Source organism: Rhamphochromis sp. 'chilingali', assembly GCF_963969265.1.
Source record: "Rhamphochromis sp. 'chilingali' genome assembly, chromosome: 14".
Lineage (NCBI taxonomy): Eukaryota > Metazoa > Chordata > Actinopteri > Cichliformes > Cichlidae > Rhamphochromis > Rhamphochromis sp. 'chilingali'.
In genome coordinates this window covers 14601323-14626805 of record NC_137941.1, presented here as the reverse complement: position 1 = coordinate 14626805, position 25483 = coordinate 14601323, and the positions used below count along the sequence as shown (strand labels likewise).

Here is a 25483-nt window from a genome sequence, read left to right as displayed (position 1 = left end):
TTGCTTAGCAACCAAGGGGCCAAACAAGCGCGAGCACCATTTCGGCGTGTTAGCATTTTAGCTAATTAAACTTTATCCTTTTCTTTTTAGCATATTACTCTGCGCTCAGTGGTTTTATATTTTTAGTTTAAATATATTGTTTAAGTTGACCAACAAATGGCAGGCAAGAAAAAGGAGGCAACGCTGCAGGTTGTGTTTTTGTGATTTTGTGGGGGTTTTTTTAAAGCTACTTTTATCATCTCTGGGGATAACAGTTTGTCTTTTCATATCCAGGCTTCCGCCACAAACCAAGAGCAATGGGAAGAGATTCTTGCAACCAAGGGTTTAACAGGTAAGATTTTCATCAGTAAAAGAGCTGTTGTCCTAATAAAAATGAACGCTCCACGAGAACTGTTATAAAGATGTTACAGCGTGATGTGAAGGACTGCTGGCATCGTCATTACTTATTTGCTGTGTTCTGCTGCCCCCCTGTGCTCAGTGTGATAATTGTACCAGCCTACCACACCTCCTTTCTGTCCTCCTGTCTTGTACACACACACGCACACAATCAGTTGCTGACTCTCTCATTGCAGTCGTAGATGTGTATCAGCAATGGTGTGGTCCCTGTCGTGCTGTGGTTAGTCTCCTGCGAAAAATAAAGAATGAACTGGGTGATGACTTGCTTCATTTTGCCACAGTAAGAAGAGTCAATAAAAAATATGAAGAATTTAAAATTTTCAGAGAAGGACCTTTGAAATTGTGTGTGTGAGTGTGTTTTGGTGCAGGCTGAAGCAGACAGCATTGATGTTTTGGAGAGGTATCGAGGGAAATGTGAACCCACCTTCCTCTTCTATGGGGTGAGTGTGTGTCTGTGTGTGTCGCTGGCCACTCTATTAGGTATACTTATTCAACTGCTCAGTAACACAACTATGTAATCAGCCAACCCAATGTGCTCAACACAGGAGCAACTTAATGCTGTTAGGCAAGTAGACGTGGTCAGAATGACATGCTGAAGTTCAAACAGAGCTTCAAAATGGGGGAGAAATGTAATTTAAGTGACTTTGAATGTGGCATGGCTCACGATGGAAAACTGGAAAAATGTTAGCTGGTGATGTGAGGGTAGGGTCAGAATTTGGCATAAACAACATGAAAACATGCATCCATTCATCCTTTGTACCAACTGTTCATTCTGCTGGTGGTATAATGGTGTGGGAGATATTTATTTGGCACACTTTGCGCCAACTACTAACTGTTTAAATGCCACAGCCTACTAGAGTATTGTTGCTGACCGTGTCAATCCTTTTATGACCACAGTGCATCCATCTTCTGGTGGTTGCTTCCAGAAGGATAACATATCATATTGCAAAGCTCAGTCATCTCAAATTGGTTTCCTGAATATGACAATGAGTTCTCTGTACTCAAATGGCCTCCAGTCACCAGATCTGAATCCAATAGAGCACCTTTGGAATGTGGTGGAATGAATGATTTGCAGTGCAGTCAACTCGAAATCTGCAGCAACTGTGTGATGCTATCATGTAAATATGGCCAAAAAACTCTAAGGAATGTTTCCAGCAAGTTACTGAATGTATGCCATGAAGAATAAAGGCAGATCTTAAGGCAAAAAGGGCTCAAACCCAGTACTAGTAAGGTCGTATATGCCTAATAATGTGGCTAGTTGGCTATATGCTATATAGTTGACTGTATAGTTCAACGACAAAATGTGTGTTCAGTGCTTTATTACTAAGATAAGATTCAGTATACTTTTCTTATCCCAAAGGTTGCGAAATTTCTTTATTAAATTAAGCATAATCTCAAATGTATTAGCTTAAATATGTAGAATTGTATATAGTTAAATAGTATCCAATATAATATGACAAAACACCTTTCAATAAAGATGAAAACTAACTTTAAAATAAAAATAAAAAATGCAATAAAACAAAGAGAAGTAAACCTATAAATTAAATATTAAATGATTGTTAATAATTATATGAATTATTTAATTAAATAAAAGCTGATTAACAAAGTGATATATGTGTGTGTCTCAGTTTCAGTTTCAACATAAACAATATCAAACAAATAAAAATGCCTTATTAAAAGTATACAAATCAAATATCAGATGTCATCACAGTGGCTGAATATAGGATTTTAATGTCGCAAAAATGGCTTAGTAAACACAGAGTGTTAGCATACTATTATACTGTGCCAGACAGGTTTGTGTGTTTTGCTGTTTTTTTATACACAACTTCTGTCTCTAGTTATTTCAGTCTATTTCAGTTTATGATACCTGTAGCCTGTAATGGTTATTACAATTATTAAATTAAATTTGTTGCATTATTCTGTACCTACATTTAAGTATAAGCAAGTATGCTAGTCAAAGAAAGAAATGTTTTGTGCCGTAAAATATTGACTCAATATTTGCTTTAAATCCCCTTTCTCAGCATGTCTTAGAAAGCCCAAACATATTCTCAGTTCAAACGAGATTGGTGATTTGTTTATCAAACACAAATAAGTCATTTGAAGTCCTATGAATTGGCTCAATTTAGTGCAGTCTCAAGCCAAGTGATCACAGAATGCAAAAAACCCTTTGTATGTACAATATTGTCATGTGTCCCACCATGCTGCAACTGACTGACTGACCAAGGCCAGGCTATTCGCATGCTGGATGCTGGCATGTGTTGCTGCAGTCTTGTTCACGAGAGCACCATGTCTGATCGAGTGTTCTTGGTGGAAATCTGACTAGATGGCAGTATCGAGATGAGGCGCTCCAGTCTTTACTTGTCCCATTCTTGCAGCAGTACACCAGCAGCATCTCTTTCAGCAGGAAAATGCCCAAACCCACACTGCCAGAGCCATGCAGGCCTTTCCATATTAGGAGCATATGCAGGCATTCCCTTACCAGCATTCAGTCTTGTTATGGGTGATCGTTTGCATCACATAACCATCTTCAGGTACATTCTCACTACTAGCAATGTGCTTGGTTTAATTGAGGGTGGTGCCTGGTCAGCGCAGCCAGGAAACATGACACCACTCACTTGATGTATATTAAGTGAATAATTAATGTACCTAGACTGTTCTCACATGGGACCAGCATATAGATTTTGTACTTGCAATCTGGCTGGTTAAAGTTGAATATCTCAGATGCAGCTAAAATTTCAGGCCTGTAGTTTGTGTGTGAAAATGGCTTTAGAGCCATGCCCCCCTTGCGGTGAAAAAATATTCTGTAAATTAAATATATTCTGTTGAAATATTTATTTGTCTGATCGAAATTACACTTGTCTCTAAGCTTGTTGCTCTTTTTAAATTTTTAAATATTTTTGTGGATCGCTTACATAGGCCTCTAAAGCCTTTTTGTATCTCACCATTTTATAAATGCTAAATTAAATGTAAAAAAAAAAAGTTAACTTATTACTAGGCTTGTGTTGAATGAACAGGGTGGGGAGCTGGTGGCTGTACTGCGTGGGGCAAACGCTCCCATGCTTCAGAGGATGATTGTGGAGGAGCTAGCCAAAGAGAAGCTGGTCCTGGAGCAAGGTGGTGAACGCAAAGTGGTGAGGAGCTCATTATACACATGAATTCACACATATTTCTGCCAGAACAATAGAGTGTTTCTCTGCAGACATGCTGCCTTGTCACGGCTTGTTAAAGCATTAATATTAATTAATTTTTCTGTTCTAAGTAAAGTAGTCCATAACAACGTGACAGTAAGCCAGCGTGTATGTTACCAGTGCTGAAAGCAATGTGACTAAAATCAAATCAGTCTGTGTTTATTTTATTATTTACCCGTTTCGTTTTCCTACAGTAGTATTTCAGAATTGCTTCTGTGGATGATGGCTTTTAGCCACTTAAGTCAAGCAGCAGAAAATATATCAGCAGCTTTTTTTTAGGTGTTTCTTATTTATTTTTCGACATTTAGAGTAAAAATAAAGCCTAATAACCACCAAGTTCATGTCAAAATCCTGTCAGTCTGACACTAATAGTTGTGTATGAATTAGTCTTTTGCTGCATCTCAGGGTAAAACAGACAGCCTGCACTCTTTGCACTGTCATTTCCAATAAGTATGGTTTAAAAGGCTACCAGTTGAATGTATTACATTTATTTATTTGTAGGTTATTTTTATTAGAATTTATTAGTCGCTTGGCGAGTTAAAATAACCTGTACAGGGCCCTAGGGAGAAATTGGCATTTACTAATAATTTCTGGACTTCAGAGAGCAGTTGGTTTTCCTGAAAACAGACGTGTAATGAAGTCGAATATATATTAAATTGTATCCAGCTAAGTAAAGATTTTGTTTTAATGACATTTGGAGCAAAAATAACAAACATTTCCCGGTTAGAACCTAATGCTTTACTGGGTTTTTTTTCTATATCTTATGTGACTCTTGGGTGGAAAATAAAAGTTATAAAGCCACGTTAAATAATACTAAAGCCACCATTAGCCATAGCTGTAGTTTATACACACATATGTAAAGACAGTCATGTTTAGGGATTCATTATTTTTATTTCCTTTGTTGTGTCTTTGTTAGGTGAAAGATAATGGTCTGACAGATGAGGAGAACAAAGAAGAGGAGGAGTTGCCACAACATTTGGAAAATGAAGAAAGTGTAATTGGTACTGTGGAAAAATATAATTGGCAGTATTTTCAGTGCTGATGTTACTTATCATTGGTGTTTCCTGTTGATTCTGTGGAATATTTTGCATTCTGTCAGAATTACAGATCATCACTCAAGCTCCTCTCTTCTCTTGCAGTCCCTGCCAGTAAATCCTACACAGTTGCCATCATTAAACCAGACGCCGTTGCTCACGGCAAGGCAAATGAGATTATTATGAAGGTACATAAAGAAGATCACTGCTCACATTGGGAGAAGAAAAGATTGTCTCAAGCTTTCCTGCTGATATTAATTCATTATGTTGATGCTGATATTCTCCTGGATAGATTCAGGATGCTGGCTTTGAGATCCTGGCGCATGAGGAACGCACGCTAACGGAGGCTGAAGCTCGAGATTTTTACCAACACAAAGCAGCAGAGGTGCGGTATAGCGAAATAGAGGGGAATGGTATAGAATAACAAAAAGACAATTCTTCTCACAGACAGAGGCTTATTGCATAGATTGACATTCAAGTCAAAGTGAGGAAAACTGATGATGATGCAGTGAATGTTTGTGATGTTAGCCAGGGCCATTAATATTCTGAGTCAACATACCGGTAGCAGAGCAGTCACGACCAGTGCAAAAATCATTCGGTTACTTTGCTACACATGACACATCCATCTGCATTTTAGCACAGGGCTCAAAATAGAGTTGCTGTGTAAGCAGCTTTTTTTTCTATTTTGCTTATGGTGCTGTTTTTGACGAGACCAAATTGTTATAGATACAGAAATTTTAAATATGTGAGAAAAGCCTGGGAAATACTACTGCTGAGAAAATAATAAATGGGCATGAGTTGTATATGTATTTGTTTTTGCAGGTTTTGTATTCAGTGCATTAACATATGTGTCTGTGTCTCGCCTGCTCTTTGTATGTGTTGGTGGTTTGTAGGCGTGCTTTGAGGATTTGGTGCAGTTTATGTCCAGTGGTCCCTTCCATATTCTAGTACTCTCTCAGGTAGAGGGATCTGCAGCCGTTGTACCGGCATGGCGTGAGTTTATTGGCCCAGCAGACATAGAAGAAGCCAAGAGAGAAAATCCAGAAAGGTTAGTTACTGGAAATTATGCATATGATCCAGTGTCATTAAGTAAATTATAATTTCTGGGAAGTACAACATTTGTTTGCAGCATCGACATTTATCTCTGCACTGCTGATTGCAACAGTGCGAAACAATCTGGAGTCTGGAAAAAGGAACAAAAAGCACATTGTCGCCTGCTCCATCAGACACACCCAAACATTATGCTTCTCTCTGGTTGAGCACCAGCTGAGCAACCATCTGGTCTCCTCTCCTTTCTCCCCCCTGGCTTCCTGCAGCTTGCGGGCACAATACGGCACAGAGACACTGTTCAACGCAGTGCACGGTAGTGAGGACAGCGACCAGGCCAGCAGGGAACTCGCCTTCTTCTTCCCCAACTTTCGGACGGCCTCGGTAATGGAGCAGGATGGGGAGGAAGAGCATGTGGAGAGGACACTGGCTCTCATCCGCCCCGACGTTGCCAGGGAGAACAGAGGTGGGGCTCATGCCAAATGCACAAGTACACACGTGGGCAAGCACAGATACACCTTCAATAACAGCTCATATTAACAGCGAGACTGCTCCTTGACTCCTTCACCAAAGGTGTTGAATGACACTGTACAATGCAGTGAAAATGCACATGCTTATTTTAGGTAGACTGCTATGTTTTCTTTTTTATTTCATATCCCTGATTTTGCAGAAGAGATCTTAGATCACATCCACAAGTCTGGCTTTATAATAGCGCTTCAAAAAGAGGTGATGCTGTCAGAGGAGCAGGTCAGACAGTTTTACTGTCAACATGTTGAGGAGGACTACTTCCTTGCACTGCTCCAAACCATGACCAGGTAACTTTCAACAAACTGTATAATTAATCCAGAGATTTTCTTGTTTTGTTTTTATACTCCAGATGATTATACAACAAGTGTATTTTTACAGTGGGCCGGTGCTGGCTTTGGCTCTTGCCAGAAAAGGGGCTGTAAGTCATTGGAAAACCATCCTCGGTCCTTCTGACATCAATAAAGCCAAAGAGGAGAGTCCAGACTGGTGAGTAATGTGCACCACAGTGAGGAAAACTACCAGTAGAAAAGCAGTGAAGTTTAAAAAGCTAATCTACTGTCTGTCACAGATTCTAACAGCTTGTTAGAGAGAACTCGGCACTCTTTTCACCTCTCTTTTTATCCTTGTCAAGAAAAATTACAAAAAGAGCCAAACAACACAAAATCAGCTAGATAAGTGGTTCTTAAAGTGGTGCAGGGACTCCCTGGGTGTCTTTGAGTCTGATTCTGTCTGATTCCATTGCAGTCATTGAAAATGGAAAGGGACGGGCATTTATAAAGCACTTTCTAGTCCTGCTGTCCACTTAAAGCGCTCCAGACTGCAAGCCAAATCTAACCACACATTTACAGAGATTTAAACACATTTTCTCTCATACACTTTCATCCACCTCACAACCATGACCAGTTTAGAATCACTTATTAAATGTAAGTATGTTTTTGGACCCTGATCACACTCACACTCTTGGGTGAGGTATTTCAGGCATGTCCCACCGGGTGCAGGCCCCGAGGCAGACCCAGGACACACTGAAGAGATTATATCTCTCGGCTGGCCTGGGAAAGCCTTGGTGTTTTGGTCTTCTCTGCCTAGGCTGCTGCTCCTGTGACTTGGCCCTGGATAAGCAGAAGAAAACAGATAGATGGATGGAATTGAATTTTAGCTCTGCAAATATGTAGTCAGTCATTTTACACTCCACTGATTATAAATAAACAATTTTTCTGAAAAGTTGATGGTAGAGGGGCATACTGGGAAATATATCACTCGTACTTTCTGACTTTGCTTTAATTTGTGCAAAATGTGTATACGACTTGTTGACATCCACTATGACTAACTAAAAACAACTTTTTTTCTTTATATTTTTATAGAGTAGATCCTTGGAAAAGCAACATTTTAAATTATGTTTTAAAAGTCAAAGAAAAGAAATGACTCTAAAGAGGGAAGAGAGCAGGATGAGTATACTTTGGATCTGAGTAGTGTTTTCTGTTTAGTTCTGAGTAGTTTGTGTTTGAATGAGGAATTATATAAATGAGTAAATTGACTGGTTCTTACATAGTGCTTTTCTACTCTACTGGAGCACTCAAAGCGCTTTATACAACATGCCTCATTCAAGCATCCATACAAACACTTTTTTATGCCTAAGTGCTTCCTATCTAACATTCATATACATCTGTACTTTGATGGATTCACTACCGACATTTCAACTGCATGTTTGGTGCGGTGAACCCGTCCAGTCTGTGAAGACCTGTGGCTTATGAGCTTCTCTCTTTGGCTCCATACAGACATTACAGTGTCTTTATGCTACTTTAGCAAAGCTAAATCTGTTTTGGGATTGTGGTAGCCTCAGTGACAAAGATCTTTGTTTTATATAAGCTTAGATAAATTGTCCATTCCCTGACCCATATATATCTGCTCCAAGACATTGTTAAAGGATGAACATTTTCTTTTGCAGACGCATGAACTATCTGTATTTATTTTCAAACAGCAGTGCTTTGACACAATTAAATATTGTCTGTTGTCTTTCTCTGTCTGCAATGCACCATATGTTTCTGTGCTTTCTAACTGGAGTGGAATCAAACAAGGCAGTCTGAACAGAAGTGAAGAAAATGACAGTTAAATTACACAAAAATTACTCATTAAATTACATCCTTTCCTTTGAAAATAATTTCTGGAAACCATCAATACTTTCTTTTCGACGTGGATAGTGCCAGACAGTACAATCACACTTGTAATTTTCTTCTTTGTTTCCCTCGTACTCAGTCTAAGGGCCCAGTTTGCAGTGGAAAATAAGCCTATCAACCAGCTCCACGGCAGTGGAAGCCGCGAAGAGGCAGAGCGAGAGATCAGCTTCTTCTTCCCTAAACAACAGACTGTGGCAGTGATCAAGCCAGATGCAATGGAGGAACACAAAGGTCTTTTTATGACACAGAAATGCTTGACATTACTTTTGTTTTGACATATTTTTCATATATTTTTGCTCCTCATTCTGACAGAGGCTATTTTGGAGGAGATTCGTGGCCGAGGTTTCTCTGTAACAAGGCTAAAGGAGACCGTGCTGTCAAGGGAGATGGCTGAGGAGTTTTACAAAGAGCACAGAGAGAAGCCTTTCTTTAACCAGCTGGTGGAGTTCATGTGTCGGTTAGTCTGCTCTCGAATACAGCCACCAGAGCAGTGCAAAGTGACAGCATACCCACCCTAATTCCTGCTGCCACTCCAATTTCTAATGGCACTTTTAACAGTAATCTTAGCAGCTAAGAATCAAGGCAGCCTCAGGCGAATGGCTGCGAAGTGCATCTCAGTTTCATTCTTTGTCCCACATCGCACATCGAGATTTTAGAGCTATCTTCCGCTCCAATTAGCTCCTTCACTTGGCTGTTACACAACTTTTTGGACAAAATGAGAGAGTTGAGTGCAGCTGGTCACAGCAGCCTGAAAAAATGTCTTCAGTGCCTCAATATTAGCTCAATTTTAGCCTTAATTATGGATTAATAGTATTAATATATGCAATAAGGATGGCTATCACATGAATCTAGAACTCCTCCTTGAATAGCTTTTATAGAGCTCCAGAGCGTCAGTAACAGCTATTAACGGATACACATTTTTACGATATAATCTTGCCGGCCACATTTCAGTGTAAAGTAGTTCTAGCTACATTTTAAAATATAGTTATTTAAAGCCTAAAGAAGTAGCATCATTTAACCTAGATACCTGTTCTGGCCCAGTTTTAACAGAGACACCTGCACATCGTTTTTTACCTGCAGTGCACCATATTCATCCTTACAGTCAAATGGTGCTTGTTGTAACAATAGGAAGTCTCCCATTGTTGCCCTAGACAATTTAACTGCATTATTTTGTGTGTTATTTCAGTATTAAAATAGTATTTTGTCATGTTTGTTATTATATTTCAAGGTTATATCAAAGGCAGCATACGAGGCCAGACTGAAAAGCTGGCCTCGTATATTTGGTTATCCAAACTTTCCAACAACCAGATGCATTCCTCTGTCTTTGCATGTTTGCAATCATATTGCCAAACATGATAGCTTTACAGTTAGACAATCCTTTCACTCACTGTGGCATTTTCATTACAGCGTGTAAACATCCCACAAATGTTTGTTTCAGGGGACCCTGTATGATGCTTGTCCTCACTAAGGAAAATGCGGTGGAGGAGTGGAGGGCCATGATGGGTCCCACAGACCCGAACAAGGCAAAGGAAGCGTCCCCGGAGTCTCTGAGGGCTCGCTTTGCTGCAGACATCCTCCATAACTCAGTTCATGGTTCTTCCAACGAGCAGCACGCGGAGGAAAAGATCCGTTTTATCTTCGGTGACATCAGCACAGATGCGGAGCTCACCAGTGACGATCCCATTTCAGGTGACCATATAATGAGTGTGAAAGTCTTTACCATCTGTCACACCATCTGGTTTCCTCTAAATAACAATTTGCAGCTGATTTTTTACATCGATTTTCTTGGTGTTAACTAAATTTTTCTTATCATACTGAAATAAATCTTTTTTTTGTTCATCTTTGGCTAAAGAGGAAGTAAAGGCTGCAGAGAAAACCAGAAATTATACAATCTTCAACTGAAGGGACTTGACCTTTTAGAGTCTGCACTTTTGCAGAATTTAAGTTGCTTTCGCATTGATGAGAAAGCCATAGAGTATTTTCATCACTTTACAAAGACAGGGATGAGGTATTGGTATCTGTATGTCTACTGACTTTATTAATGGCCATTTTTCTGTGTGTTAGTCAACAATGTAGCTAAAGAGAGACTGAAATTGGGACACCACAATTACTGTTTACTGTGAACACTGAGTAGATACATCTCTTTACAATGACAATCAAGATTACTTGCACAAGAAGAGGCGTCTCTCCTGACTGAGAGAAAACTAATGCCACTCATCTCCATAATGTCACAAACAGCTGCTGGAATTGCGATGCAAACTGGCGCTACAGCCTCTCCGTGTGTAGGGAATGAAGTAAATCTTGATTGAATCATACCATCTCATACCTGCGGAGGAAAATTGCACCTCCAGTGTGCTGTATCTTTTTTCTGTTGCCATGTTTTTTTAATGCATAATTAGGATCAGGGGACAGAATCTTGAATCTGTGTGCAGCCCATGTTTGATAAATTATGAACACTGCAACAGTGTTGTTCAGCAAAGCCGTTATTACTTATCAGCAGTGATATTTAGAAGAGTTATCTTCAGCATCCCTCTTTATTTTGCAGATGACCCACAAACAGGAGGAAGCATCGATCCAGAGCACTCAAACTGAATCATCACACCTTGTGTTTTCTCTTCTATTATAAGCTTAATGTGTAAAATCGTGGGAACAACAGAGCGCCTGCCATTCTATGAATCATGAAATAAACAAGACAAATATATATCATACTTTTTACACCTTTTGTAGGTGGCGTATCAAGACGGCACATTCAAGAAACACTGTAGACGTGTTCGCTTAATACCGCCGTCGACAGTTTGATGGCTCTCTCAGCTCACATCAGCAGCCGCGGGCTACGTGACTAAAACCAGGATAGTACAATCACCAAAAAGCGACTGACAATTTCAGTGTTCACAGAATCCTTTAGTGAGTACACTGTGCCACTATCAGTACCTTAGGTTGTCTCCTGTAATTTACTACCACAGTGCTGTGATAATATGAACAATATGAAGGTAGTATAAAGAGTGTTACTCCTGTTTATTCAAGGGGTGAGTAGAGGGGACCGTAACAGAGCAATTAGGCTCGAGTTTTTTCCTTTTACCGTAATTATTGCGGGATATTGCTATAACAATGGGACATAAATTACACACTGAAACTACCTTAATGAGGTGCATGAATAAAGAAAATATCTAACAGCTCTAAAAAGCTACATAATTGTTAGTATTAGGTATTTCTTGCAGATCATTTGAAAAAGGATTTCAGAATTCAACCACCTTGCAACCTCCAGGACTGAAAAATGAAGGCAACATGGAAAAGGAAAAAAAACTGCAGTTCCTCTCGAGACTTGTCCTCCCTCTTAAGGGTGGCTCCAAAAGTAAATCAATCCCCATAGCCTCTCATGTTAAAATTGCTGATTTCAGCCAATTAAATAACATGTTTTCAGCCTGGTATGAAAAATTGGTGTCTGGTGTCACTCACCATATGACAACCTGGATAGGCTTCAGCCCACCCACAACCCTGAGTGGGATGATCTGTTAAGAAAATGAATAAGGAACTAATGTCCCTGTTCATAGTAAATGCACAAGGGCAGTGAGAAGCTAAGGTTAAACTCACCCATTTGGGGACTGTTAAAGCTTAAAATTAGGGGCATGGCTACTTTTACTAACAGACAGGCCAACATATGCTGCTTCCAGTTTGTAGTGAAGGTGCCTAATGGAGCGTCTCTAGTGGAAATATGTGACTCATAAGACAGCTTAGTATGTGGTAAAATTAAAAGATCCACAAAGGTTTTGCTCAGTTTTGGTGAGTGAAACAAATATTTTATCAGTCTCCTACTTAGCTCTAAATAGTTTATAGATGCTGCTCTAATCTAATCTGAGTCAATGAACTGGACTTCTTGCCCATCTTAGTTTTGAGTTTCAAAGTTAAACTTTGGTTGTGTTTTGTATTTGGAATTGTCTGTACTGTGTATTAGTTTATGGCTTATCTTGTTAAAAAAAAAAAAGAAAGAAAAAGACTTATCATTTGCTGATAATTTAGCACGCCACATTCATGTAAATTTGGTCATTTCTGGCTTCAAATCAAAAATTCATAAACTAACAGTTACATCACAGGTGGTAACATCCTTCTTTTACATACAGTCTATAAATTTAAAACCTATAAATGACTATAATCCAAGTTAATCTGAAGTATCTTGAAGGAGTTTAAACATGTAATCTGGCCACCATGCAACTTAAAGGATGTCAAAAGGATGGTAGAAAAAAATCTTCACATTTTCCTGTATTAGCAAAACAAAAAGATTTATTGTAGTTTTCACCCATTAAAATAACTTTCAACTCAGTGCAGGCATGATGTAGCTGAGATGTAGGACTAGGCTTTGCTCCATGGGCAAACCCAAAAAATGATGGCAATAAAATTGGTCAATCATCGGTCTTTGTAGCTCCACTGCTTGCCCGTACTGGTGCCGTGGTGCTGAGCAGACGTGGTTTCGGGCGGAGTGTCCTCCCAGTCATTTGCGGCCTCCAACAAGATGGCCTCATCCATGTCGTCATCTGCAGAGAATGATCTCTGGAACATCTCCATGATGCTCCTCTGGGCAGGATCCTAGACAAACAGAAATAATCAGTGTGTTTTAAAACATAAATGTATATGTAAAAACTCTTAACAACACTATACATTATTAATTTACATACAAATACACAGTTTACCTTGGAGTGGAAGCTGGTGTTTTCTGCAGTTTCCGAGAGGTTTGCCTCAGAAAGACCCACTTGCTCCAGGACATTCATCTTTTCCTGGATCATGGGCCTGGAATGATACATAAATAAATATCAGTCCAGCCCTTCACTCACTGTTTGTCACAATATGCACACCAGTCAGCCCACATTAACCCCTCCTCCTCCCTCTGCTGTTACAGGCCAAGACTAATGAATGTTGCAGGAAACAGTCTGAATAGCCACATAAATGCCTGTAGTTGGGTCATACAGTATTTCCTCCTGATTGACACATACCATAGGTGATCATCAGCAGTTCCCTTGGCAACCAGGTAGTGAATGTTCACACTGCTGGTTTGTCCAATACGATGAACTCTATCCTCTGCCTGAATGAGAACCTGCAGTGGAGGAAAAAAGCTTTTTCCTTTATAGCAAAAAAGAGCAAAGGAGTTTCACAGCTTTAGAGAATGATTCTGGCTTTTCATTTAGCTGCAGTGACCCCAAAAGGCCAAAGACTCCTCAAGAAGAAAAATCGATGAAAAGACATTATTCAAGCTTTTAATTTATCTGCCGACAGCTGAAATTAAAGCACTAGTTTCCACCTGGAACTGAAGCTGTGGCTGAATATGTGCTTATAATGAGTCACATTTTTTCTGCATTCGACTCCTTTAAAAAAAAAAAAAAAAAAATCTAACCCGCATAAGATGTGTGCTTCTGGGAAATGTCTCCTTTCAGGTTTTGGGGGAATTTATCACATTGTGGGTATAAGAAACAGAGCGACATAATGTTTCGAAGGCTACCAGGAAAAAATAACCTAAACACATGGATGATTACTAAAACACACACTATGGCTGGATTATAACATATAATCTAATGTCATAATGTAATTTTGTGTTCTCTGTTACCAGAAAAACTGTGGTGTTCATGAAAGCGCAGTTCCTCTAAAGGCCACTTGAGGGTAGCTTAAAACGTGAGTCAATCCCCACAGACTCCCATATTAAAATTACTCTGCTTTAGAGATTAAATTAACACATTTATTGTCTTGTAAAGAGCAGATTATTATTTATTTTTTCTTCTCGGTAACTAATTTATCTTTTCATAACAAAAGTGCTTTCATATCTTATATTTTCAATTTCCTTTCCCTATTTAAAAGTTAAATGCTGACAACCAGTATTAATACAGTAGCCCTCTAATTTTCGGATTCAGCTTGGTAGCATTAGAACACTTCTTGTTCTATATTTGATGTGTGGGCCGAGAAGCAAACCGGAGCTTTTTAAACAGCGGGATTCCAAAATATTAAAGAATGGTGTTACTGACAGTGTCCTTTCAGTGACAGCGGAGTGTTTTGCAGGGACAGCTTTCCATGTCTCACCCCGGGGTTCCAGAAAAGCTCAGCGAAGATCACCAGGTCTGCAGAGTGCAGGGTTAGGCCCATATTAGCTGCAGTGATGGACAGTACCGCCACACAGGTCTTGGCTGAGTACTGAAACCTTTCGCACAGTTGCTGTCGCTCCGCTGATGGAGTGCTCCCATCAATGCGGATAAAACCGACATTCTGAGGAGGAAGTAAACCTTTGTTATTTTCTGAAAACAATCGCTCAAAAATAATGACTTATTGCAGCAGACCAAGATAAATCACCAAATTAATTAAATAATCCCATCCTTATTAAACTTGAAAGAACAATAAGTCATAGTAGTAGTGCTAAAGCTCAAATGTGCTCAGAGCCGCCCACACTTGTTCTCCACAGCTACTGAAGGACTTGACCCGTTTGACGTTTACTCCCACAAAAGATCTCATCTGAGTAACCGGTTTAAAACAAACAAACAAACAAAAAAGTTAAACTTCATTCTTCTACGTCACAGCTGCATCACTTTCCACTACTAGCCCTTTGTGTGGGGTATCATCAGTATGTGTCTTCCTTACTTTTTTCCCCAGCTCGGTTGTGATATGATCCAGGACTAATTTATGATGGGCAAACACCAGAAACTTCTCCCTCCCACACTCCAGCATGTCTATGATGTACTCCCTGAGAGGGACAGAACAACATACTGCAGAGCTGAACCATTTCAAAAAAACATTGAAATATTCAGTCTTTATCTGAAGTCTTGGTTATCTCCAGTGCGGTGCAATCATAATGCTCTGACAAAAGATTCTCTTTCATTTTACATTTTAATCTCAGCGCTCATCAAATATAAGCTGATTCGACTCACTGATCCCCACCATTAGAGGGTCTGTACTTACATAATGGCTTGTAGCTTGGCTTCGGCTGTGTGGTTATAAAAGACGAGGAGGGCTTCCTTCTCTTCCATTTTCTGAAAAAGAGATAAGGAACATCACAAGATAAGAACTGACAGGAGATTCTGTTTGATGATTTGATAAGACTGCCATTACTCAGAGGAGTACTGTGATTATGCACAATCAAGCTCAGCGACTCACTCCCATCGGGCCGTATAAACACTCCAATGAGGCTGGGCCGGAGAATTCTGGGTCGTTTAAAAGCATTTGTGTGCGCTTGAGGCTCGAGGACTGAGCCAACACATCTGATTACCTTGGGCTAACTAAAAGCTTCCTCAGCCTCTTCTTAACAGATTTGTCTTTTTAGTCACAGTCTTTGTTATGAATTTTGTATTTTAGGAGCGTACAAGCAATACAAGTGAAGACATAAAAAAAATCCTACTTTTGCAGATATTGTGATATTTTATAACTACTGAAATATACACTCAGGCACTTTGATTTTGACCTGCTTTTGTCTTCACTCTTTGTGGCACATTCAACAAAGAGCTGGAAACATTCCTCAGAGGTTTTTGGTCCATATTGATGCAGATTTTTTGGCTGTACAACCATAAATTACATGGTCAGCAACAATACTCAGGTAGTGTCTGGTTTTTAAAGGATGCTCAGTTGGTACTAAGGAACCAAAAGGGTTCCAAGAAAATATCCCTGACACTATTGCACCACCAGCAGCCCGAACCAATGATTCAAAGTAGGATGGATCCACGTTTTCATGCTGTTTACACCAAATTATGACCCTTCTGTTGTCCTATTTTGCTGCACCTGTGAACTTTAGCCCAGTGCTGCTGTAGCCTATCTGCTTCAACGTGTTGTGTGTTCAGAGATGCTCTTCTGCAGGAGTGGTTATATGAGTGGCTTCCTACCCAGTCTGGTCATTCCCCACTGACCTCTGACATCAACAAGGCATTTTCAGAGAACTGCCACTCACTTAATAATAAATAATCACTTTCTCCTTCTCAGACCATCCTCCGAAAACTGTAGAGATGGATGTGCGGGAAAATCAGGAGTTTTGGGAATACTAAGACCAGGCCAGCTCATCTTGACCATGACTATAAATGTATTGAGCTGCTGCCATGTGATTGGCTAATTAGATGAGAAGTTGAAAAGGTACACTCAATAAAGTGTCCATTGAAAGTATATCCATCAGTTCTATGATTTCCTGATTATGTAGAAATGATTAGAAAACACAGTATTCAAATTCTATTACCTTCCCGGGTTTCAAAGGTTTCAACACCTATGACTTACATTGCGATGTCCTTTGGCCAGCTGCTTGGCTGCAGCTGACAGAGCAGCTTTCGTGCGGGTGTTGATCCCATCGATGGTCACCGTGACCACCTTGCGCTGTTTAGCGGGAAGCTGGGAAAGGACCTCAGACTTGAGACGGCGCAGCATCAGACACTCCTCCAACAACAGCTTCAGCTCTCCAAGATTAGAAGAGCCTGTGTAGTCCCAGCCCCAGGTCATCTGTAGGTGCAGTGAAGGGCAAAAAAATAAAAGAACAGGTGATAGTGGGAATGACTGGTGGAAAATAAAATGTGGCATGTAAAAGTTCAAATGTTATACTTAGAGTTGAATGTAAACTTTAAGATTTTTTCTTTCTTCTACAAAAATTTGCTTTAATAAAAGTCAAACATGTGTTTAAACACCAATACACCAGTCATAAGCTTACACTGGTTTTACAGCATGCACTAACTGTAACCTCATAAACCTGTTGTGTACTTGTCAGCAGTCCTATGAATTATTTAACCCATTTTGCAAATGCTAGACATCTCCGATCAAGAACTGGACACTTTACAAAGTAGGCGAGGCACAGATATATCTGCTGGCTAGTCTTCTAATAGTCTCATGTGTCCTGGAGTCACAGCCACATACAAGTAAACAGCACTAAACATCAATTAGTGTAGCAAAAATTCTTTATAGTTAACAGACTACCTGTCTGGCATCACAATAGCGGATCCCAAACTCATGGAAGCGTGGAAAGAGTGTCGGTCTGACGGCCAAAATCTGAGTGTACAGCTCAGCCGGTCTGGACATGGCGGGGGTCCCCGACAGGAGAATCACTCTCTTCGCTACCTGAGGATGGAAAGACGGACAACTCTGATCACAGAGAACTGTTTACTCAGTCTAGTCCATGGGAGCAAATTATATATTTTGATTTGATTACCGTATTTCCCGGACTACAAAGCGCACCTGAATATTAGCCGCACAAGCTAAAATCAGTGGAAAATCCTGTTTTGTACATACATTAGCCGCACCTGACCAAAAGCCGCAGGTGTTTCAATGTTGACTTATCATATGTAAGAGAATATGCACAAAGGGAATTGTCAGGAAAGAGATGGCTGTTTGGAGACACACCCCTTTTATTAATATTTTGAAAAACAAGTTATGGGTACATATTTGCATAACTTTTTAGGTATATGTGCAAGTAGCGGTAATTACAAGTACGAAACATGTGCTGTGCTTCATAAATGAGTAACAAATGTATTACATAACAATAACCTACAGCACACCAGAAAAATAGATTCGGACTACCTTTTAGGCTCAGGTGCAGCGACACGGCTTTAACAAGAAGAAAAGTCAGTCATTCACCACCATCTTCCTGCGCACTAAAACCACCAAAGTCCTCTCCTCCAGTGTCGGAAACGAACAGGCTCAGGATGGCTACGTCATCCACTCTCAGCTTCTTTCATTCGTTGTCACTTACAAAACCAAAGAAATCCTCGTTGTCAGTGTCAGAGTCGAACACCCTCAGAAGGGCCGTGGCGGTGTCCTCCTCTCCATCATGCAGCAGTCCAGCCCTTTGAAATCCGTTGGTGATCGTGGATGTTTTCACACTTTTCCACGCTGTCAGGTTCCACCGGTGGAGTTGAGCATAACTTGCTTTTCGCAAGTTTATCGCCGCTCGTCATCCACGACTCCCGCTGAACGCGTAGCGTTAATTTGAAGTTTGTTTTTCGCGCTACTTGTACAGCACTATGTTGCCTGGCGGATGGACACGTGACCAACATACCACTCTTGAACCCCGATACTGTGTGTCTGATCACATGCCCTCCTGCCAGTCAACGTAGTGCCGTACAACAGCGGAACAAACAAAATAAATCCTCTTACGATATGACAAAAATCTTGGACAATCCATAGAAAAGCCGCACCTGACTAAAAGCCGCAGGGTTCAAAGCTTGTGCAAAAAGTAGCGGCTTATAGCCCGACAATTACGGTACATGTTTTTAATCTTGGTGGAAAAATAACCATGATATTAATAGTCGCATGGACTGTGGATTTCGCTTAAATTGTAAATTGCAGAGAAACAGATAATTGTCTGATGGCAGAAATCCCAGATCTGTTTGCCTTCAAAATTAAATCAATTGTTCAGCCAGCCTATGGGCTATCTGACACACAGATTTACTGAAATCTGGGCCTTACCTGAATTTTAATGAATTATGAGGGGAAACCGTTCAAATATAATCTAATAACAAATCTAATTTGTGACCCATGCAAAGGAAGGAGGAAAAAACAAACAATCCCTATGGTGTATCTAACAAAATTATTAATCCCAGTAAAACATTAAATAAAAGTGAGAGAGAGAGAGAAAAAAAAAAGTACCTTCAGCAGAGGCAATGCTGCTTTACAACGAGCAGTCTTCATGTTTTTCAGAAAGTGAGACTCATCCTACACAGAACGACACGTCAGCGAGGATTTAGGAACCTTAACCTGAACATGAATGTGAACTGAAAACAGCCATGTTTAAATAATAAGCTCACCATGATGAGAACATTGAAGGGATTTCCTGGCTGCTGCTTGTCCATCCTGCTCAGTAGGTCATAGCTGATGAGGTTGATCAAACCAGACCGCAGACTGTCTTTGGCCTTCACCACTACGTTGATGCTGTCAGGAGTCAAGGAGGGAAGCCAGCGTCTGAAGGCCTGCAGGCACAGATAAAGGTTCGTGTGAGAGAGACAGACTGAAAAAACACTCTCAAAGCATCAGGATTGGTCTAACTAGCACTGGGATCCCACCAGTTTCTTAAATTTATAGCCAACATTACTTTGTGAATAACAGCTAATTTATGTTTTTCCACCACAAATAATTCATGGTAACCACTGCAAGAGTGCTCCCATTGAAAAACAATCAATCATGCAGTTTAGAAAAACTGCCCACTGACAATTCGCTTACTCTCTTGCCATTCGCTTGTCAGCCCAGTTTAAACTCATTAAATTATAGCTCCTGTGCTGTGCTGTACATTTGGCCCAAAGCACAAGACTAACAGACAGAGGAAGTGTCCTTTAATGGGACGACATCCGGTGACTGGGATTTCAACCTCTGATAAGAGGACTGCGTTTCGTCCTATTTTGGGGCGGGAGGGGGGGCTGTGAAAGTGAGTGAAATTGGTTTTGAAAATGCACTGCTGCTGCAAGTTAAACAAAAAAAAAAATAGATGCTACAGAACATAAGACACGGATGGTCACTGACACTAGAAAGTACTGAAAGACAGGGACAAAGAGATGTTAATATTTCAAAGTCAACCATTTTTGGCTAGCAGACCAGTTGCCACTGGTTTTCAGTGTTACCTTTTTGGCCTGCTTCCCTTCATTAATATGGATCACGCTCACGTTCTGCGTCAGTTGCTGTTCATCTGCTATAGATAGTTTTTTTATGCTAAATGGTCTGTATTTGTATAGCGCTTTACTTGGTCCTAAGGACCCCAAAGCGCTTTACACTATACACAATCATCCACCCATTCACACACACATTCACACACTGGTGATGGCAGCTACATTGTAGCCACAGCCGCCCTGGGGAGCACTGACAGAGGCGAGGCTGCCGGACACTGGCGCCACCGGGCCATCTGACCACCAGTAGGCAACGGGTGAAGTGTCTTGCCCAAGGACACAACAACCGAGACTGTCCAAGCCGGGGCTCGAACCGGCAACCTTGCGATTACAAGACGAACGCCCAACTCTTGAGCCACGATCGCCCCAAGGCCTGAGGACACAACGACCGAGACTGTCGGAGCCTGAGATTTCTTTTTTCTCCAGTTTCTTCTATTCTTTAGAGGCTAATAGCTCTTTGAACCACCTTGTTGGTGCAACAATACTATTTTTTCCCCTTTGTCAAATTGTGTTAACATTGGCAATTTTTGCAGACTGAACTAAAGAGATTGGAATAAATTATGATTTTTTGTGAATATGGTCTTTGTAGAGACAACAATGTTTCACCCCAGTAGGGCTGGGCGATATGACCCAAAATTCATATCTCGATATTTTTTAGCTGGATGGCGATATAAGATATATATCTCGATATATTTTTTAAAGCCATAAAGTAAGAACAAAAAGAGAGTTCTTAGTCAAAGCTGTGTCCCAGATGTCACACAGGCACTTTTATTAACATAGAGCAGATGTACATAAAATTTACTCAAAAATAAATTATGAGCATTTATTAAATAATAATGCTCCATAAATAAAAGAAAACAATGTTGTTTTTGTGCATAACAAAAAGCTCACAATTGTGCAGTCAAAATGTAAACTAAAAGACGCTGAGCATAGTAACAAAGACAGATTTCACAGCTGCTCTGTTCCCAACTTGTACTGCGTGACTGACAGCCTGGAGTTTGAAATCCGCTTCGCAACCACGTCTCTTAACAGGTGCCATTTATGGTCCTTATACACAGTAGGGTAATATTACGTTGAAGCACAGTACGTATCACTCCGCGAGGCTCAGCCGTAATGCTCCGACAATCCATCAAGCGGTGCAGCTCCGTAGCTTACTAAAGTCGTACTAAAACATTTTTTGACAGATTGCTGAGCGCCGTGTTCCACATAAAATCGGTTCGCGGCCATCAAGCACAACCAGAATTCATACATAAGGCGCGCTGTCAACTTTTGAGAAAATGAAAGGATTTTAGTCCGTGCAGCACCTCTGGGCTGCATGGCGTTAGCGTGGTTAGCTCGTTAGCGTGGTTAGCTAGCTAACACATTGACGCCGTCCAGCCCCACGCACGGGGCGATGCGCAGTAACTCGTTAACGGAGATTTGCCGTGTCCATCTTGTCGCTTCCTGCAGGTGAAGCGATGGGGGAGGAGGGGGAGTTGTGTTCAGTGAAAGAGAGGCGAGGCCGAGTAACGTTGCGTAGAGACGGAAGTGGACGAAAGAGAGGCAAACTTGCGGCTCCACAAGTATAATTATAACGTAACATAGACTATGTCGATATAAAGGATATTGTCAGATCTTATATCTCGTATAAAAATATATCGATATTTTTTAAAAACTCGATATATCGCCCAGCTCTACACCCCAGTGTTGTGTAGCGTCACAAAAAAGAAATCCTCTGGTCAGGTACAAGGACTGGGCTGAAAATGAAGCAGTTGATACCCAAATAAAAACTTGGCAAGACCTTCAGAAAGCCATTTTAAAAATGACATCAAAGACTGTCTACTTGGATGCAAAATATAAAGAAATGAGGGGTGACTCAAGACTTTTGCACAGCACTGTACCTAAGATTACAATTTCCCAGTCTACTTTTCTTTGTCACAAAGAAACAGAAAACTTAATATCAGTTTTATTTTTAAGTAGATAAAAAGCAAGCCATGTGAATATGTTTCCTGTGGATCTGGTAACAAATAACTGATGTTTTTCTCTGTTTTGAAAAGTTCAAGATGAAACAAGTAATCATTTAACTTGAAAAGAACTAATTAACAGTGCATTTAAATATTTGATTTCAGGATAAAAACAGTCAAAGGAAAGGAGTCAAATAAATACACCATGTATTAACACCTCCACCATAAATCAGTGCTTCACAGTTCTAATTTGTCACCCATGAGACAAAGAAATGGAAGCATTAAATTCAAGGCTGCCATCTTCGCTGCTAAGATAAAGCACCTAACAAAGAGCAAGAAGTCCACAGGGAACCACATTAACATTCTTCAAATGCAGAGAGAGTTAAGCAGAAACCAGGATTATAATGTGGAGAACAGAGTTTGAGTCAAAGGACAGTAGAAGGATATCCTTAAGACGGCGCGTGCTGACCGAACGTGACGCTATTAAATGGAAACAAAGCGATGAACTCTAGCACCTCTTAAGTAATGAGCTTATTTTTCTTTAGGCACAGTTTTTACCTCAGCCCAGGTGAATCGTACAGAGGACGGAGTCACCACCAACAAAGGCCACTCCTTTTTGTAATAAGCTGCTATACAGATGGCCTGAATAGTCTTTCCCAGGCCCATGTCATCAGCCAGGAGGAGGCGGCCCTGTTTAGACACTGCAAAGCTGCAGAGACAGAAGGAAATATTTAAGATAAAAGGTCATTACTGGAATGTCTCACAAACAGTGGCTTTTAATGTGCACACATAGAAGAAATTACAAATAAATAACTGTTTATTGTTATTATTGGCTACACTGCTTAGAAAGAGCAATAATGACTACCCAAAGAGACCTACTTGACTCCCTCCCTCTGGAAGGGCATGAGGCTTCGGGTGAGAGAGGGGTCGATGCTAGAGAGGTCTGCCTCAGGGACGTTTAAAATCCTGGCTTCAGTCCCATCAAACCTGGCAGAGAAAGCCTGGATTATTGCCCTGGGAAGAGGCTCCACCTCCACTGCTGCTATCCCACTGAGGAGATCCACTGGGTATGGAACACAGCGCGGTAAGACAAGATGGCAAATGTAACAGGGACATTGGTAGACCTGCTAAATAAAGCCAGTGTCATTACTCACTGAGTCTCTTATAGTCCTCGAGTGAAAAATTCCACTTTCTTGTTTTCATGTCTGCCACAGACAAAAAAAAATCTGAGATCAGAAACCACAAAAGCAAAGAGACTGTCAAAAAAACAAACATAATCAAATAAAGCCACTGTTACCGTAGTTCTTTGTTGGCATTTGCTTGAATGCTGCAATGACATCAACATGGTAGCCAATGTCCACCTCAAACTTTGTCTGGGACACCAGAATGCACTGGCCCTGCAAAGTGGCTCCGGGCTTCTGCCAGCCATTACATAACTTGAGCAGCGCTGCCAGGGCCGTGCCGTCCCGAGCTCGGCTGGTGGCCTCCGTCACGTCCACCGCTTCCATTCCCTCCAAAGGTCTCAAAGACACCGAAGGAATGGCAGCTGCTTCCTCCACTGCAATACGGGGTCAAGAAAAAAAGTAATGATTTAAGACAGAGTTTGTTTAAAAACAGCAGCGTGCATGAGTTGAGCTCCTGAATATGGAAGATCCTGTGAATACTTCCGTACTTAGCTGTCGGTAGTCTTCTAGACTAAAGTTCCACATCTTGGTGGCAGGATCTAAGGCAGAAAATTGCATTTTTAATTCCAAAAGCCAGCAAAATCAGTATATAATACAAAATAACTATTTTAAAATTGCTAATCATCCTATATAGGATTAGAGATTTATGTTCATAAAAGAAGATAACAGTTTTTACAGTTTTTGCATTAACTGTTTAGGAATTACAAAAATTTTATATATATTTTCAGAGACTAATTCAAGCAGAGAATAATTGACTGGTAAGCAGTTTTATGGCCAGGTGAGGCCTGTTCCCTTTTATGACAAAAGAAACTGACATAATATCTAAAGCTGATCCAAAGTGTTGAATTTGTGCTGTAATTTTAAATATGACATCCAATGAGATCTCAGTGCAGTGAGGGAGGCCAAGTGCATGATCATAAGAAAAACTCAAGAAAACAACTTGACAGCATCTAACCAAGTCAATAACACTTTTAGGAGGTAGGTGTCACATTGTAAATGTCTAGTCACATGGTTGATATGACTGTATACCAATGGCTTTTGGTGGTCTTCAAGAGTAACAAGCACTGAAAATTCACTGCAAAATTCACGGAGTAACATATCAGCTGCAAAACAGCACAGTAAGCATCTCAAACACTTACCATAGTTTTTTGAGGGGATGGACTTGAAAACAGCAATAAGCCCTGCATGGTAGCTCACTTCTACCCTGAAACGGTCTTCTGTGTGAGGTACACATCTTCCCCTTACAGAGATGGCAGGCTTTTTTGCAGGTACGACATTTGTAGAGGTGGGGTTAGAGGAAAGCTGTGCCACTTGACTCTGAGCAGGTTTACTGGGCTGCTTGTAAAATGAGCCAACTGCACCTCCGGAGCTGCTGGATGAGAGTTGATGTTTGCCCTGAGCTGGCCCCACGGGGATGCTTCCTTCAGGAGACAAGACGGAGCTCCTCAAATGTTGACTTACCAGAGGAATTGAGTTAGTAAGAGTCTGCAGAGACATATAATACGAAGCATTATAAAACTATCCTCACCGACAGTAAATGACTGCACATTTAAGCATAAACCCCACCTGGTTTGAAGATGCAGAATTACACACAGTGCTTTGGTTGAAGTGGCTGCTAGTGCCAGGCAGCTGCTGCTGACTTTGGCTCTGTGGTTCCCTTTTTAAGGGAGGGGGGAAGCATTTTGGTCCCGAGACTGAGGTTTCTCTGTGCTGAACTGAGGCAACAGGATCCGGACTCTGTTTGGGGAGCTGTGTTTGCACTGAAGTACTTTTGGAGCCTACTGAGGGCTTAACATTGGTGCTGTTAGCCTGTCCAAGTCTTTGGGCTCGTCTTTCTAAAGCCTTCCGCCTGTTCTCCTCAATCATTCGCTGTTGCTCTGCAGTCAGCTGATTAGACATGTTGACAGCTAGAGCTATCTAGCAGACATCGGCTACAATCTAAGACACCCTACGTCTGCAAAAAGGTGATCTGTGTAGATCCATGTTGCCTTTTAGAGCTACTAACTTCGTTTTGTTTAACGTTATCTGCACTGCTGCTTCTGTTGCTAATGGTAGCAGCTAGCGACCCTAATCTGGCTGCTAACAGTCAAACTTAGCAACATAATATTATCGGAACAACCACAGTAGCATTAAAGATACTTAAACTTTAAGCCGTCTGAAGCGGATGACCCCAAAATACAATCTAAAAACAGCGAAGTCTGCAAGAATGTCGTCAGCAGAAACTTTTAACGCTAGTTTACAACTTCTTGGTTCAGGATCTGGCGCGCAGGAAGTGACGTAGGAAAACAAGTCGGCACGTGCAGGTAGTGAAGGCAAAAATAATCTACTCTTGAGAAACTACAACGACTACAGGGACGTTTTTATTGCCATTAACCACGGCTTTAAAAAATCATTTTGTACT

General features: G+C 40.7%; 2 protein-coding genes across 5 annotated transcripts; one reads left to right on the top strand and one right to left on the bottom strand.

Moving 5' to 3' along the window:
• The first annotated feature begins 23 nt into the window (after nucleotides 1-23).
• Nucleotides 24-16578, top strand: LOC308410223 (thioredoxin domain-containing protein 6-like). 4 transcript variants are annotated; one of them, XM_080903407.1, is made up of 16 exons: nucleotides 24-189; nucleotides 274-331; nucleotides 573-676; nucleotides 750-836; nucleotides 3411-3527; nucleotides 4501-4585; nucleotides 4724-4806; nucleotides 4911-5003; nucleotides 5512-5666; nucleotides 5935-6131; nucleotides 6336-6480; nucleotides 6572-6679; nucleotides 8447-8598; nucleotides 8680-8824; nucleotides 9806-10056; nucleotides 16309-16578. In XM_080903407.1, exons 1-16 carry the CDS (start codon nucleotides 157-159, stop codon nucleotides 16368-16370), a joined length of 1875 nt encoding a protein of 624 aa, XP_080759533.1. In that variant the 5' UTR covers nucleotides 24-156; the 3' UTR covers nucleotides 16371-16578. The 4 variants fall into 4 exon arrangements, with proteins under 4 accessions (XP_080759533.1, XP_080759534.1, XP_080759535.1 ...); XM_080903408.1 differs by having other exon boundaries at nucleotides 765-836; nucleotides 16309-16577; XM_080903409.1 differs by lacking the exon at nucleotides 16309-16578 and adding an exon at nucleotides 10913-12359.
• smarcal1 (SWI/SNF related, matrix associated, actin dependent regulator of chromatin, subfamily a-like 1) lies at nucleotides 12618-25370 on the bottom strand. The gene is made up of 17 exons (XM_080903406.1): nucleotides 24649-25370; nucleotides 24222-24567; nucleotides 23571-23621; nucleotides 23196-23456; nucleotides 23053-23103; nucleotides 22778-22961; nucleotides 22457-22607; nucleotides 19107-19268; nucleotides 18949-19014; nucleotides 17281-17421; nucleotides 16594-16812; nucleotides 15298-15368; nucleotides 14980-15082; nucleotides 14428-14610; nucleotides 13353-13453; nucleotides 13053-13149; nucleotides 12618-12948 (listed from the first exon to the last, which is right to left on the bottom strand). The coding sequence occupies exons 1-17, from the start codon at nucleotides 24979-24981 to the stop codon at nucleotides 12769-12771; spliced, it is 2700 nt and encodes an 899-aa protein (XP_080759532.1). The 5' UTR covers nucleotides 24982-25370; the 3' UTR covers nucleotides 12618-12768.
• Nucleotides 25371-25483: the final 113 nt, after the last annotated feature.